This window comes from Nilaparvata lugens, chromosome 11 (genome assembly GCF_014356525.2).
Source record: "Nilaparvata lugens isolate BPH chromosome 11, ASM1435652v1, whole genome shotgun sequence".
Classification (NCBI taxonomy): Eukaryota; Metazoa; Arthropoda; class Insecta; order Hemiptera; family Delphacidae; genus Nilaparvata; species Nilaparvata lugens.
The window spans coordinates 37,563,323-37,575,879 of NC_052514.1; the positions used below are offsets into that span (position 1 = coordinate 37,563,323).

The 12,557-nt window shown below is 31.4% G+C and overlaps 1 protein-coding gene across 1 annotated transcript in view; it reads left to right on the forward strand.

The window, feature by feature from the left end:
- The first annotated feature begins 6,323 nt into the window (after positions 1-6,323).
- LOC120353483 overlaps positions 6,324-12,557 on the forward strand; it is an 18,402-nt gene continuing 12,168 nt past the window's right edge. The window contains exon 1 of the mRNA XM_039437292.1: positions 6,324-6,376. Coding sequence (XP_039293226.1) covers positions 6,324-6,376 — 53 coding nt within the window. The remainder of the gene's footprint in view (positions 6,377-12,557) is intronic.

A 12,557-nucleotide genomic window follows, 5' to 3' on the forward strand; every position in this document is an offset into this window, starting at 1 on the left:
ATTATTATTATTATTATTATTATTATTATTATTATTATTATTATTATTATTATTATTATTATTATTATTATTATTATTATTATTATTATTATTATTATTATTATTATTATTATTATTATTATTATTATTATTATTATTATTATTATTATTATTATTATTATTATTATTATTATTATTATTATTATTATTATTATTATTATTATTATTATTATTATTATTATTATTATTATTATTATTATTATTATTATTATTATTATTATTATTATTATTATTATTATTATTATTATTATTATTATTATTATTATTATTATTATTATTATTATTATTATTATTATTATTATTATTATTATTATTATTATTATTATTATTATTATTATTATTATTATTATTATTATTATTATTATTATTATTATTATTATTATTATTATTATTATTATTATTATTATTATTATTATTATTATTATTATTATTATTATTATTATTATTATTATTATTATTATTATTATTATTATTATTATTATTATTATTATTATTATTATTATTATTATTATTATTATTATTATTATTATTATTATTATTATTATTATTATTATTATTATTATTATTATTATTATTATTATTATTATTATTATTATTATTATTATTATTATTATTATTATTATTATTATTATTATTATTATTATTATTATTATTATTATTATTATTATTATTATTATTATTATTATTATTATTATTATTATTATTATTATTATTATTATTATTATTATTATTATTATTATTATTATTATTATTATTATTATTATTATTATTATTATTATTATTATTATTATTATTATTATTATTATTATTATTCTCTATTATGAACGGCCATGACTTCGAGTTTCCCATGATAGATATTTGAAAATTGTGGCTCCGAGTCGTTGAGGAATGTGGATTATGGAATTATCTCTAAAACGTAGCCTTCCTGTCGCACGACATGGAGTGCGATAAGCTGGAAAACAGCAAGCATTGAAATTATAACAAACTACCGATTTTGCAGTTACTATTTGGTCCAAAGGCTCTAGAAGCCACGCGACGATTGGTCAAATTGATTCCCTTCGCCCAATAGGAGACCTGTTTCTAAATACAGTAGTGGGGCGATTCCCCAGCCGCGAGACCAGATTACGTTTCGGAGGACACTTTGCTAGGAGCACTACGAGAGTAAAGATGTAGTCATTATGTTTCGCCCTTTTTGGGCAGATTTACAAGTTTATATCATTAGTTAATGTAGGAGCTAGTTTTATTTTTATTAAAGTTTAAATTTTATAGTAGTGCCATGTCCTGAAAGGTTTAATTGTGTTTCTTCATCATGTACGAATAATTGTTTCTTCAAATAACCGCTAAGGTACGTAAAATAAGGTTAAACTATAATTTAGGGAATTTAATTGATTGAAACTTCCATAAGAGTATGGTATTAACAAAGCCTGTTATTTTTCAAGTTAATAATATTGATTGAGAATAATCCTTTTGATTTTATTAGTGATGGAAGATAATTATAATTTTTTTTTCTAAAGAAGTATAGAAAGTTTTCAGTTACGTTACATTTGAGTTATTGTTTCTGGAGATATATTATCGTAGAGTATTGCTGAAAGTCAGGAAGATAGCCTTTAAATTGGAATGAAATTTTTAAGAATATGTTCATATTGAGTTTATGACATTTTATAATTTATATTTTTCAGACTCTGTTTTCTTATGTCATTAAGGCTTTCGAATGATTTAGTAAATTTTTATGATAGAAATCTTAATAGACGAAGAAGAAAGTTTTTCTTTTCCATGAAATTAATATTAATGAATGTTCAAATTTTAATACAATTTAAATTATTTTCTATGTTTAGCTCTACTAATTTTATTTAATTAAAGGTAAAAACTATCTACAAGATGAATCTTATAGGGCAAACAATATTTTTACCTTAAAGTGAAATTTTCAATATTTTTTTTCTTTTATTGTGTTATAAAGTGTCTGTGTTTGTTTGTGATAAATTCATAATTCTAGTTATACTCGTTTTTGGACTTGTATTTGTAGGTAAATCAAATCATAAACTCTGGACTGTTCATTTTAAATTAAGGTTCTGAGCAGTTTTGGGCGAATGCCCGTTGTTTACACTTGGATTGCGTCCTATAGTTCATAAATAATAAATAAAATAAATGTTGGCTAGCGCACAAGTTTCCAACAATACTAGACGAGCTACTATATGAAAAATATATTTGATTTCGCAAACCAAACGAAAAATATCATATAAGTTAGCGTGAATCTTGTACTAAGTCAATGGTGTAGCGGCTATGAATTTGTAATTGCGTGCGTGGACGCTGAGTGAACACCAGACTGATTGACTCACTACAAGACTCAATACAATTGTCGGAATCGCGGGAGGCCTAAACGCTCGCTCACCCTTGATTCCTCTAATGACAAATTGTATAATGATGAAAATTTTTTATAAGTAGTGTAGCGATCGCTAAACACTGAATACGGATACCTTAAAATTATTACCTGTGAAGAATGAGCATACAAAATCATACAGGTCGAGCAAAAATCCCGAGGTAGATAATTTACGGGACTGCGTCTCTAATAAGTTCTGAAGGATTAAAATACGGTATTTGAACCAATATCGTTCAGAATATATTTCGAGATCAGAGTCTTGTCGGGTTTAAGCTCTATTGTAGGAATTATATGATCTATGGCTGCCACTGCTGTGCAATTGATGTGTTCGCTCCTAAGTCGAGGTAGGTAACAGATAAAAGCTGATATATGAGCAGGTAAGGACAAAGAATAAATATCTTGATCTGACCCCACTCGCTACATCCACTTAGACCTGTTCCAATATCCAGCTTAATTCAATTATTTCAATGATCGTATTCGATCGGTTCTTGATGATATAGAACGTATCAGAAACAATAATTGACAGGCTTAAGAAATAATCGAACTCAGAAAGCGAATTAACAAAACTGAAATATATTACAATAAAATATGTAATCATACAGTGCAGATTCAGGATTTGATTTACAGGTTGATAATAATTTAGCATTAACAGAAGGAGTTAAAAATGTTCTTGTGCTTGCATGATACCATGCGTGATTCAACAGAATTTTACAATTGATAAAATTGAACGGTTTTGAAAAAATAGTGAAAAAATGAATTATAAAATATTTTTAAAATTGCTCGGGGTCGTGGTTCAGGCAGCGGAGGATAGTTAATCAACTACAAATTCTTATAAATTTAATATGAGTAAATTCTAGGCTCTTAAATGCTAAAGCGCTTGTCGGCGTGGCCAATAATTTAACGAAGAAAAATTTATGTTTTCTGCACTGAAATATTTTCGAAGCGTAGATTGGGGCCCCTTTTAAAACTTATAACTCACGTGAATTCCTTGGCGGTCGTGGTTTTCTTCTTTAGATCAAAAATCGTTTGATCGGCGGCAATCCAGGCTTTGGTTTCAGCACGTGGGGAATTTTAATTTAAATATCTCCTTCACCGAATTAATTAAGGGATAATTTACTTTAAGCTTTTAAATTTATCGATTGATGAAAACAGAAATTTTACAAATAACAAATAGATTGGCCTAAAATATCGGCTCACAAATAGAACATTTAAAATCGAACAAGAAATTTTACAAATAGGTCTTTGGTAACTATAAAAAGAGATCTACACGGTAAGGATTTCAAAAGGGAAGTGCTGTCTTTTCTCTAAGCTTTTAGGCTAGACCTTGCTTCTCGGAATCTCATGTAATAATTTGCATAAAAATTTGCCATTGGTAGAACGCTTGTGACGTAAACATGACGTCAGTGGCAAGCAGTAGAATACAATTCCTTTAATTACAATAATAATTTAATTTATGTAATTCTTAAAACTGCTTAATCTTATAGACATAGTTCCTCTCATACAATGTACATGTGCTAGTGTAACTGATAAGGCAGGGTTGTTGTCTGATAATAGATTAACATGTGTTGCTTTCAAACGATCACCGTCTTGGTGCTATTTCTATGCACTGTGATTGGTTTAGACCTACCAAAGAGATTTAATTACCATGTGGTTCAGTTGAATTAAATTATTAATAAATTAATATTCTTGTACAATTTTTATTAGGTTTGAGATTATTATAATTAATTTCTGCCATTTTATCAATAATAGAATTTCATGCTATGACCTATTTAGTTACAATAAGACCTGACGCATAATACAATTTCTTAAATAATAAATAATTTCAACGATAACACATACATTTATTTTTTTATTTGAAATTCTTGATCCTTTATTGATAGTTTTATAATTTTTAGGAATGATATTTTACCTTGCATGAGAACCGGTATGATATTTGACAATGCTTTGAATCAGTCAGCTGCGTTCGAACTGTTTTAAAAACATCTGATCGATAGTAAACAAGTGTAACCTCAAAATCGGTGAGCGATTCATAAATAATTTGTGCTTTATTCGCAAAATAATTATAATTTTATTGAATAATTTTCCTAGAAAAATATTCAGTACAGAACGGTACTCTTATCAATATACAGTTATTGATAAGTAAGCTTTATCGCTCGGTCGCTAACTATTCCTTTAGCAAATTCTTTCATTTTAAAAGGTAATCACAATTTTTCTCTCTTTTCATGAGATCTATTTGAAAAATTCATCACACAAAAGCCCCCAGGATATTTTAAATAGGTAATTGGGAGACGAGTCGAAACAATGACTATTTGAAAAATCCGATATTGTGATGAATACACTATTTCATCTCCTTACTTCTACGAAAACTCAACACTTAACACTAAAAACAATATATCGTGCACTTTTGGCTACGAGAAAATAAATAATTGATTGTTCCTTTCATTGGATACAATCGAAATACAATAATTATGAGGTCTCTTAGGATCCTTCATTAAAACAACTCCACAACTTCCATTCACGGGTGGCTTATGAGCAGACCCATAACTATAACAAATATACAAGATTTCACATATTACTTCTTAAGATTTGAATAGTATTTGCAACAAATATAGACTTTCATCATTTTTTCATGGTTATTACAAGTTTCGACTCTTTGGTTTGGCTTTTACATAAATTGGGTGAGAGTGTGATTTTACTTCGGTGACTTGACAATCGTCTACCGTTTGACTCGAGCAATTTCTTATTTGCGCTTAGTACGTTGCGTACAAACAGGATTACACTTGAAATGGCTTTCTTGATTTTTATCAATGTTGGTTACAAATATTAAGTCTTACATTTATCAATTTGAATTACAATTCATGATCTTTTGATGCAACAGTAATAAATTTCACATTTAAAGGTAAGAATTTCATTTTCTTTTTGGCTTTTTTAGCAATACATTTATATGACATAGAACATGCGCATTTCGTGCAAATTAACATAAATATATATTTTTGTTTGCGTTTTTTCTTATAATTTCACATTAAATAATAGGTTACAATAATTAACTAACGATATTGCTTTGATTCTATTAACATTTGACTCTAGGATTTCGTACACATTGGTTGGTGGGACGAAGAAAATTATCGAACAGGCGTTGGTTCTGAATAGATTTTTCTATTGATTCTGTATTTCGAGGTTAGATTTACACATTTTTTTTTTTCAAATAAACTTTGTTTATTTTCTTTCCTCCTATTCACTACTAACTTCATCTGATTTCTAATTTATAATTATTTTCTGTGGATAATACAATTTTTGTTTTTGTTTTCCAGTTGGGCGGATATAACTAGGCGATTGTTTCTGTGATGATTGTAGCATGAGGCAGACGGCTTGATCAGGTTGGTAAATTTTTAGAGTTGTTTTGTAGTTTTATTTTCTTCTGTTATTAAAGTTGATTTCGATTTTCTTCATTTGAAGTGAATTAATAATATTTCCTTATTGGCTGAGATGCGGCGAAGTTTAGGCTATGTTGATTAGGCTGCAGTAGAAAGATGCTAGTCTGCTAAGATATGATTCGATGTGTAGGCTGTGATTATGAAGTGTTTGATAATTTGTGTAATTCACAACGTAGCTTCCAGTTGATTAAAAGATTATTATTTCTTCCTTAAGCCCCCATCTAAATTTGATTTCTGATTTATTTCAAGTTTCCATTCCAATTTGCAACTATCCGTTTTATCAAACTTGGTTTAAAACGAATGTGCCGACGAAGTAGGTAGATCTCTTCAGCCAATGTTGTCCTTCTTTGTTTACCGGTGACATGTAGTTTGTTATTTTTAAACCTGACATGCCGGTGGTGTCTGTGGGTTTTTTCAAATAATCCTTTTCTTTTTTGCATGCCGGTGTACAGTTTGTTTGATTTCAACCGGACATGACTGCGGTGGTTGTAGGCTCTGGATATCGTCTTCCTTTTCCTTGCATTCGGTAGGAATCGTGATGTAAGATTTTAGCCTAACATGACGGCGGTGTAGATAAATTTTTCTTGAGACCATTTTTCTTTTTTGTGAAACTGCTATTTTACTTGTGTGTTGTTTGGATTTAGAGGTTTTATTTTCAGTTGTGACTTTGACTTGTTGTGAATTTCTGTTTCATTTCTATGTTTATGGACTATCTTCATGAATGCTGGGTTATATGTTGCAGGCGCTGTCCTCGGTGGATGGACGGTGATGTGGGCGGTCGGCGGTCCGGGCTGCTCTTCAACGGGGTCGGCAACGTCCTTGGACTCCTGGTGTCCGGCGCGCGGTTGTACGGCTGGCCCCTCTATGCAGTGGATGACGTCCTCGGCTCGGCGGATGATGTCGACTGGTTCCTCTCGGCATTCGGCGGGGTGCGGCGCGACTCCAGTCTTGACATTCTCGGTGGGTTGGTTTTCCATACATGTGTCATGTTCGCTTAACTGTTTTATATCCTCTCCTTCGATTATGTCCGCTTTCGCATGCATGGGCTCAATCTCTGGTCCAATATTGATTTTAGTTGTCTGACGTTCCTCCTCGATTTGCCGTGTTACCGTCCTGCTTTCCTCTGTTGCTTCTTTCAACCTTTGTTCCGGTTTATCGAAATCCTGTTCATATACTTTCTTTAACTCTTCATTTGTTTGTTTGGTATCTTCAATTATTTGGTCGTAGTTCTTATCTATATTGTTTAGTGTTAATATTAAATTTGAAGAAATTCACAACCATGAATTTTTCAAAAAAAAAAAAATTTTCCCGTTGTCAGCGCTATAGTATACTGAGCAACTAAATAATCCTCGCAGTCGATTATCCACCTCTTCAATGCCTATCACTGTTGGGCGCCAAATCATGTAAAGCTGTATTTTACTCGCCTCACATATGTAGGGTGATTTGCCAAATCATGTAGTGCTGTATCCAAATGCCTCACGTTGGGCGGCAAATCATGTGGAGCTCTTCCTGGGGGAGTCACTTCACCTCCAAGGATAGGACACACATGTAGGGTGAATCTTGTACTGAGTCAATGGTGTAGCGGCTATAAATTTGTAATTGCGTGCGTGGACGCTGAGTGAACACCAGACTGATTGACTCACTACAAGACTCAATACAATTGTCGGAATCGCGGAGGCCTAAACGCTCGCTCACCCTTGATTCCTCTAATGACAATTGTATAATGATGAAAATTTTTTATAAGTAGTGTAGCGATCGCTAAACACTGAATACGGATACCTTAAAATTATTACCTGTGAAGAATGAGCATACAAAATCATACAGGTCGAGCAAAAATCCCGATGTAGATAATTTACGGGACTGCGTCTCTAATAAGTTCTGAAGGATTAAAATACGGTATTTGAACCAATATCGTTCAGAATATATTTCGAGAACAGAGTCTTGTCGGGTTTAAGCTCTATTGTAGGAATTTATATGATCTATGGCTGCCACTGCTGTACAATTGATGTGTTCGCTCCTAAGTCGAGGTAGGTAACAGATAAAAGCTGATATATGAGCAGGTAAGGACAAAGAATAAATATCTTGATCTGACCCCACTCGCTACATCCACTTAGACCTGTTCCAATATCCAGCTTAATTCAATTATTTCAATGATCGTATTCGATCGGTTCTTGATGATATAGAACGTATCAGACACAATAATTGACAGGCTTAAGAAATAATCGAACTCAGAAAGCGAATTAACAAAACTGAAATATATTACAATAAAATATGTAATCATACAGTGCAGATTCAGATTTGATTTACAGGTTGATAATAATTTAGCATTAACAGAATAGTTAAAAATGTTCTTGTGCTTGCATGATACCATGCGTGATTCAACAGAATTTTACAATTGATAAAATTGAACAGTTTTGAAAAAATAGTGAAAAAATGAATTATAAAATATTTTTTAAAAATGCTCGGGGTCGTGGTTCAGGCAGCGGAGGATAGTTAATCAACTACAAATTCTTATAAATTTAATATGAGTAAATTCTAGGCTCTTAAATGCTAAAGCGCTTGTCGGCGTGGCCAATAATTTAACGAAGAAAAATTTATGTTTTTCTGCACTGAAATATTTTCGAAGCGTAGATTGGGGCCCCTTTTAAAACTTATAACTCACGTGAATTTCCTTGGCGGTCGTGGTTTTCTTCTTTAGATCAAAAATCGTTTGATCGGCGGCAATCCAGGCTTCGGTTTCAGCACGTGGGGAATTTTAATTTAAATATCTCCTTCACCGAATTAATTAAGGGATAATTTACTTTAAGCTTTTAAATTTATCAATTGATGAAAACAGAAATTTACAAATAACAAATAGATTGGCCTAAAATATCGGCTCACAAATAAAACATTTAAAAATCGAACAAGAAATTTTACAAATAGGTCTTTGGTAACTATAAAAAGAGATCTACACGGTAAGGATTTCAAAAGGGAAGTGCTGCTCTTTTCTCTAAGCTCTTAGGCTAGACCTTGCTTCTCGGAATCTCAATGTAATAATTTGCATAAAAATTTGCCATTGGTAGAACGCTTGTGACGTAAACATGACGTCAGTGGCAAGCAGTAGAATACAATTCCTTTAATTACAATAATAATTTAATTTATGTAATTCTTAAAACTGCTTAATCTTATAGACATAGTTCCTCTCATTCAATATATAGGCTAGTGTTCTTTGCAAAATTTTATACAAAGCAGTGATGCTCTGCTTGAATTCCACAATATATCTGTGATTTAATTTTACTTCCCTCTTTATGCTTTAAAAATTTTTAAAAATGTAAATAACTTCAATCCTCTTTTCTGTAAATATTTATAAATTGTTTCAATATAGACCTAATATTCTTCAAATAATATGACCTTTCTTATGATATCTCTTATACCTATGACTTATAGTACGACCAATTTTCGAATAACACAATAATAAAATTCTGAGTTCGATTTTTTCTCTAAAAATTCATCAATCGATAAATTTCTTTTCTGTTCAAAAATTGGGTATGGTACGTCTTGTTATTTTATATAACAGTGAACAGTTAATATTAAATTTGAAGAAATTCACAACCATGAATTTTTCAAAAAAAAAAAAATTTTCCCGTTGTCAGCGCTATAGTATACTGAGCAACTAAATAATCCTCGCAGTCGATTATCCGCCTCTTCAATGCCTATCACTGTTGGGCGCCAAATCATGTAAAGCTGTATTTTACTCGCCTCCACATATGTAGGGTGATTTGCCAAATCATGTAGTGCTGTATCCAAATGCCTCACGTTGGGCCGGCAAATCATGTGGAGCTCTTCCTGGGGGAGTCACTCTCACCTCCAAGGATAGGACAACACATGTAGGGTGAATCTTGTACTAAGTCAATGGTGTAGCGGCTATGAATTTGTAATTGCGTGCGTGGACGCTGAGTGAACACCAGACTGATTGACTCACTACAAGACTCAATACAATTGTCGGAATCGCGGGAGGCCTAAACGCTCGCTCACCCTTGATTCCTCTAATGACAAATTGTATAATGATGAAAATTTTTTATAAGTAGTGTAGCGATCGCTAAACACTGAATACGGATACCTTAAAATTATTACCTGTGAAGAATGAGCATACAAAATCATACAGGTCGAGCAAAAATCCCGATGTAGATAATTTACGGGACTGCGTCTCTAATAAGTTCTGAAGGATTAAAATACGGTATTTGAACCAAATATCGTTCAGAATATATTTCGAGATCAGAGTCTTGTCGGGTTTAAGCTCTATTGTAGGAATTTATATGATCTATGGCTGCCACTGCTGTGCAATTGATGTGTTCGCTCCTAAGTCGAGGTAGGTAACAGATAAAAGCTGATATATGAGCAGGTAAGGACAAAGAATAAATATCTTGATCTGACCCCACTCGCTACATCCACTTAGACCTGTTCCAATATCCAGCTTAATTCAATTATTTCAATGATCGTATTCGATCGGTTCTTGATGATATAGAACGTATCAGAACAATAATTGACAGGCTTAAGAAATAATCGAACTCAGAAAGCGAATTAACAAAACTGAAATATATTACAATAAAATATGTAATCATACAGTGCAGATTCAGGATTTGATTTACAGGTTGATAATAATTTAGCATTAACAGAAGGAGTTAAAAATGTTCTTGTGCTTGCATGATACCATGCGTGATTCAACAGAATTTTACAATTGATAAAATTGAACAGTTTTGAAAAAATAGTGAAAAAATGAATTATAAAATATTTTTTAAAAATGCTCGGGGTCGTGGTTCAGGCAGCGGAGGATAGTTAATCAACTACAAATTCTTATAAATTTAATATGAATAAATTCTAGGCTCTTAAATGCTAAAGCGCTTGTCGGCGTGGCCAATAATTTAACGAAGAAAAATTTATGTTTTTCTGCACTGAAATATTTTCGAAGCGTAGATTGGGGCCCCTTTTAAAACTTATAACTCACGTGAATTTCCTTGGCGGTCGTGGTTTTCTTCTTTAGATCAAAAATCGTTTGATCGGCGGCAATCCAGGCTTTGGTTTCAGCACGTGGGGAATTTCAATTTAAATATCTCCTTCACCGAATTAATTAAGGGATAATTTACTTTAAGCTTTTAAATTTATCGATTGATGAAAACAGAAATTTTACAAATAACAAATAGATTGGCCTAAAATATCGGCTCACAAATAAAACATTAAAAATCGAACAAGAAATTTTACAAATAGGTCTTTGGTAACTATAAAAAGAGATCTACACGGTAAGGATTTCAAAAGGGAAGTGCTGCTCTTTTCTCTAAGCTCTTAGGCTAGACCTTGCTTCTCGGAATCTCAATGTAATAATTTGCATAAAAATTTGCCATTGGTAGAACGCTTGTGACGTAAACATGACGTCAGTGGCAAGCAGTAGAATACAATTCCTTTAATTACAATAATAATTTAATTTATGTAATTCTTAAAACTGCTTAATCTTATAGACATAGTTCCTCTCATACAATGTACATGTGCTAGTGTAACTGATAAGGCAGGGTTGTTGTCTGATAATAGATTAACATGTGTTGCTTTCAAACGATCACCGTCTTGGTGCTATTTCTATGCACTGTGATTGGTTTAGACCTACCAAAGAGATTTAATTACCATGTGGTTCAGTTGAATTAAATTATTAATAAATTAATATTCTTGTACAATTTTTATTAGGTTTGAGATTATTATAATTAATTTCTGCCATTTTATCAATAATAGAATTTCATGCTATGACCTATTTAGTTACAATAAGACCGACGCATAATACAATTTCTTAAATAATAAATAATTTCAACGATAACACATACATTTTATTTTTTATTTGAAATTCTTGATCCTTTGTTGATAGTTTTATAATTTTTAGGAATGATATTTTACCTTGCATGAGAACCGGTATGATATTTGACAATGCTTTGAATCAGTCAGCTGCGTTCGAACTGTTTTAAAAACATCTGATCGATAGTAAACAAGTGTAACCTCAAAATCGGTGAGCGATTCATAAATAATTTGTGCTTTATTCGCAAAATAATTATAATTTTATTGAATAATTTTCCTAGAAAAATATTCAGTACAGAACGGTACTCTTATCAAATATACAGTTATTGATAAGTAAGCTTTATCGCTCGGTCGCTAACTATTCCTTTAGCAAATTCTTTCATTTTAAAAGGTAATCACAATTTTTCTCTCTTTTCATGAGATCTATTTGAAAAATTCATCACACTATCTAAACGAAATTGTTGTTTCTGTTGTTCGCTTTTAGTTGCCAATGTTTATTGAAGCTGTTTGTATTTTTCAAATTGTAGTGTTATTCTATAGTAGAAACCTATTAAATCAGGCAAGGCAAGATTAATTGAAGTTTTCTTGACTCTAGCCCGTTCACCTGCATGAATTAGGTATAGACTCAGGTATTTTCTAGATGTGTCTGCCTATTTCTAAATTCTAAATTTTATTCAAAATTATCTTCTCTATCATCTTTTAAAAAGGTCAGGCACAAGACCCAAGGGTAGTTCCACCTCGCCGTATATAGTCCAAAGTTCCCTAATGGGAAACCGGACACTAAGGTTATAGTTAGCACAATACTTTAAACTTACACTTTTCAATTCGAAATAAAGTTCATTTTGATGTTAAAGAGTCCAAAACCAAAACAAAATACAAAACCACAAAGCCAA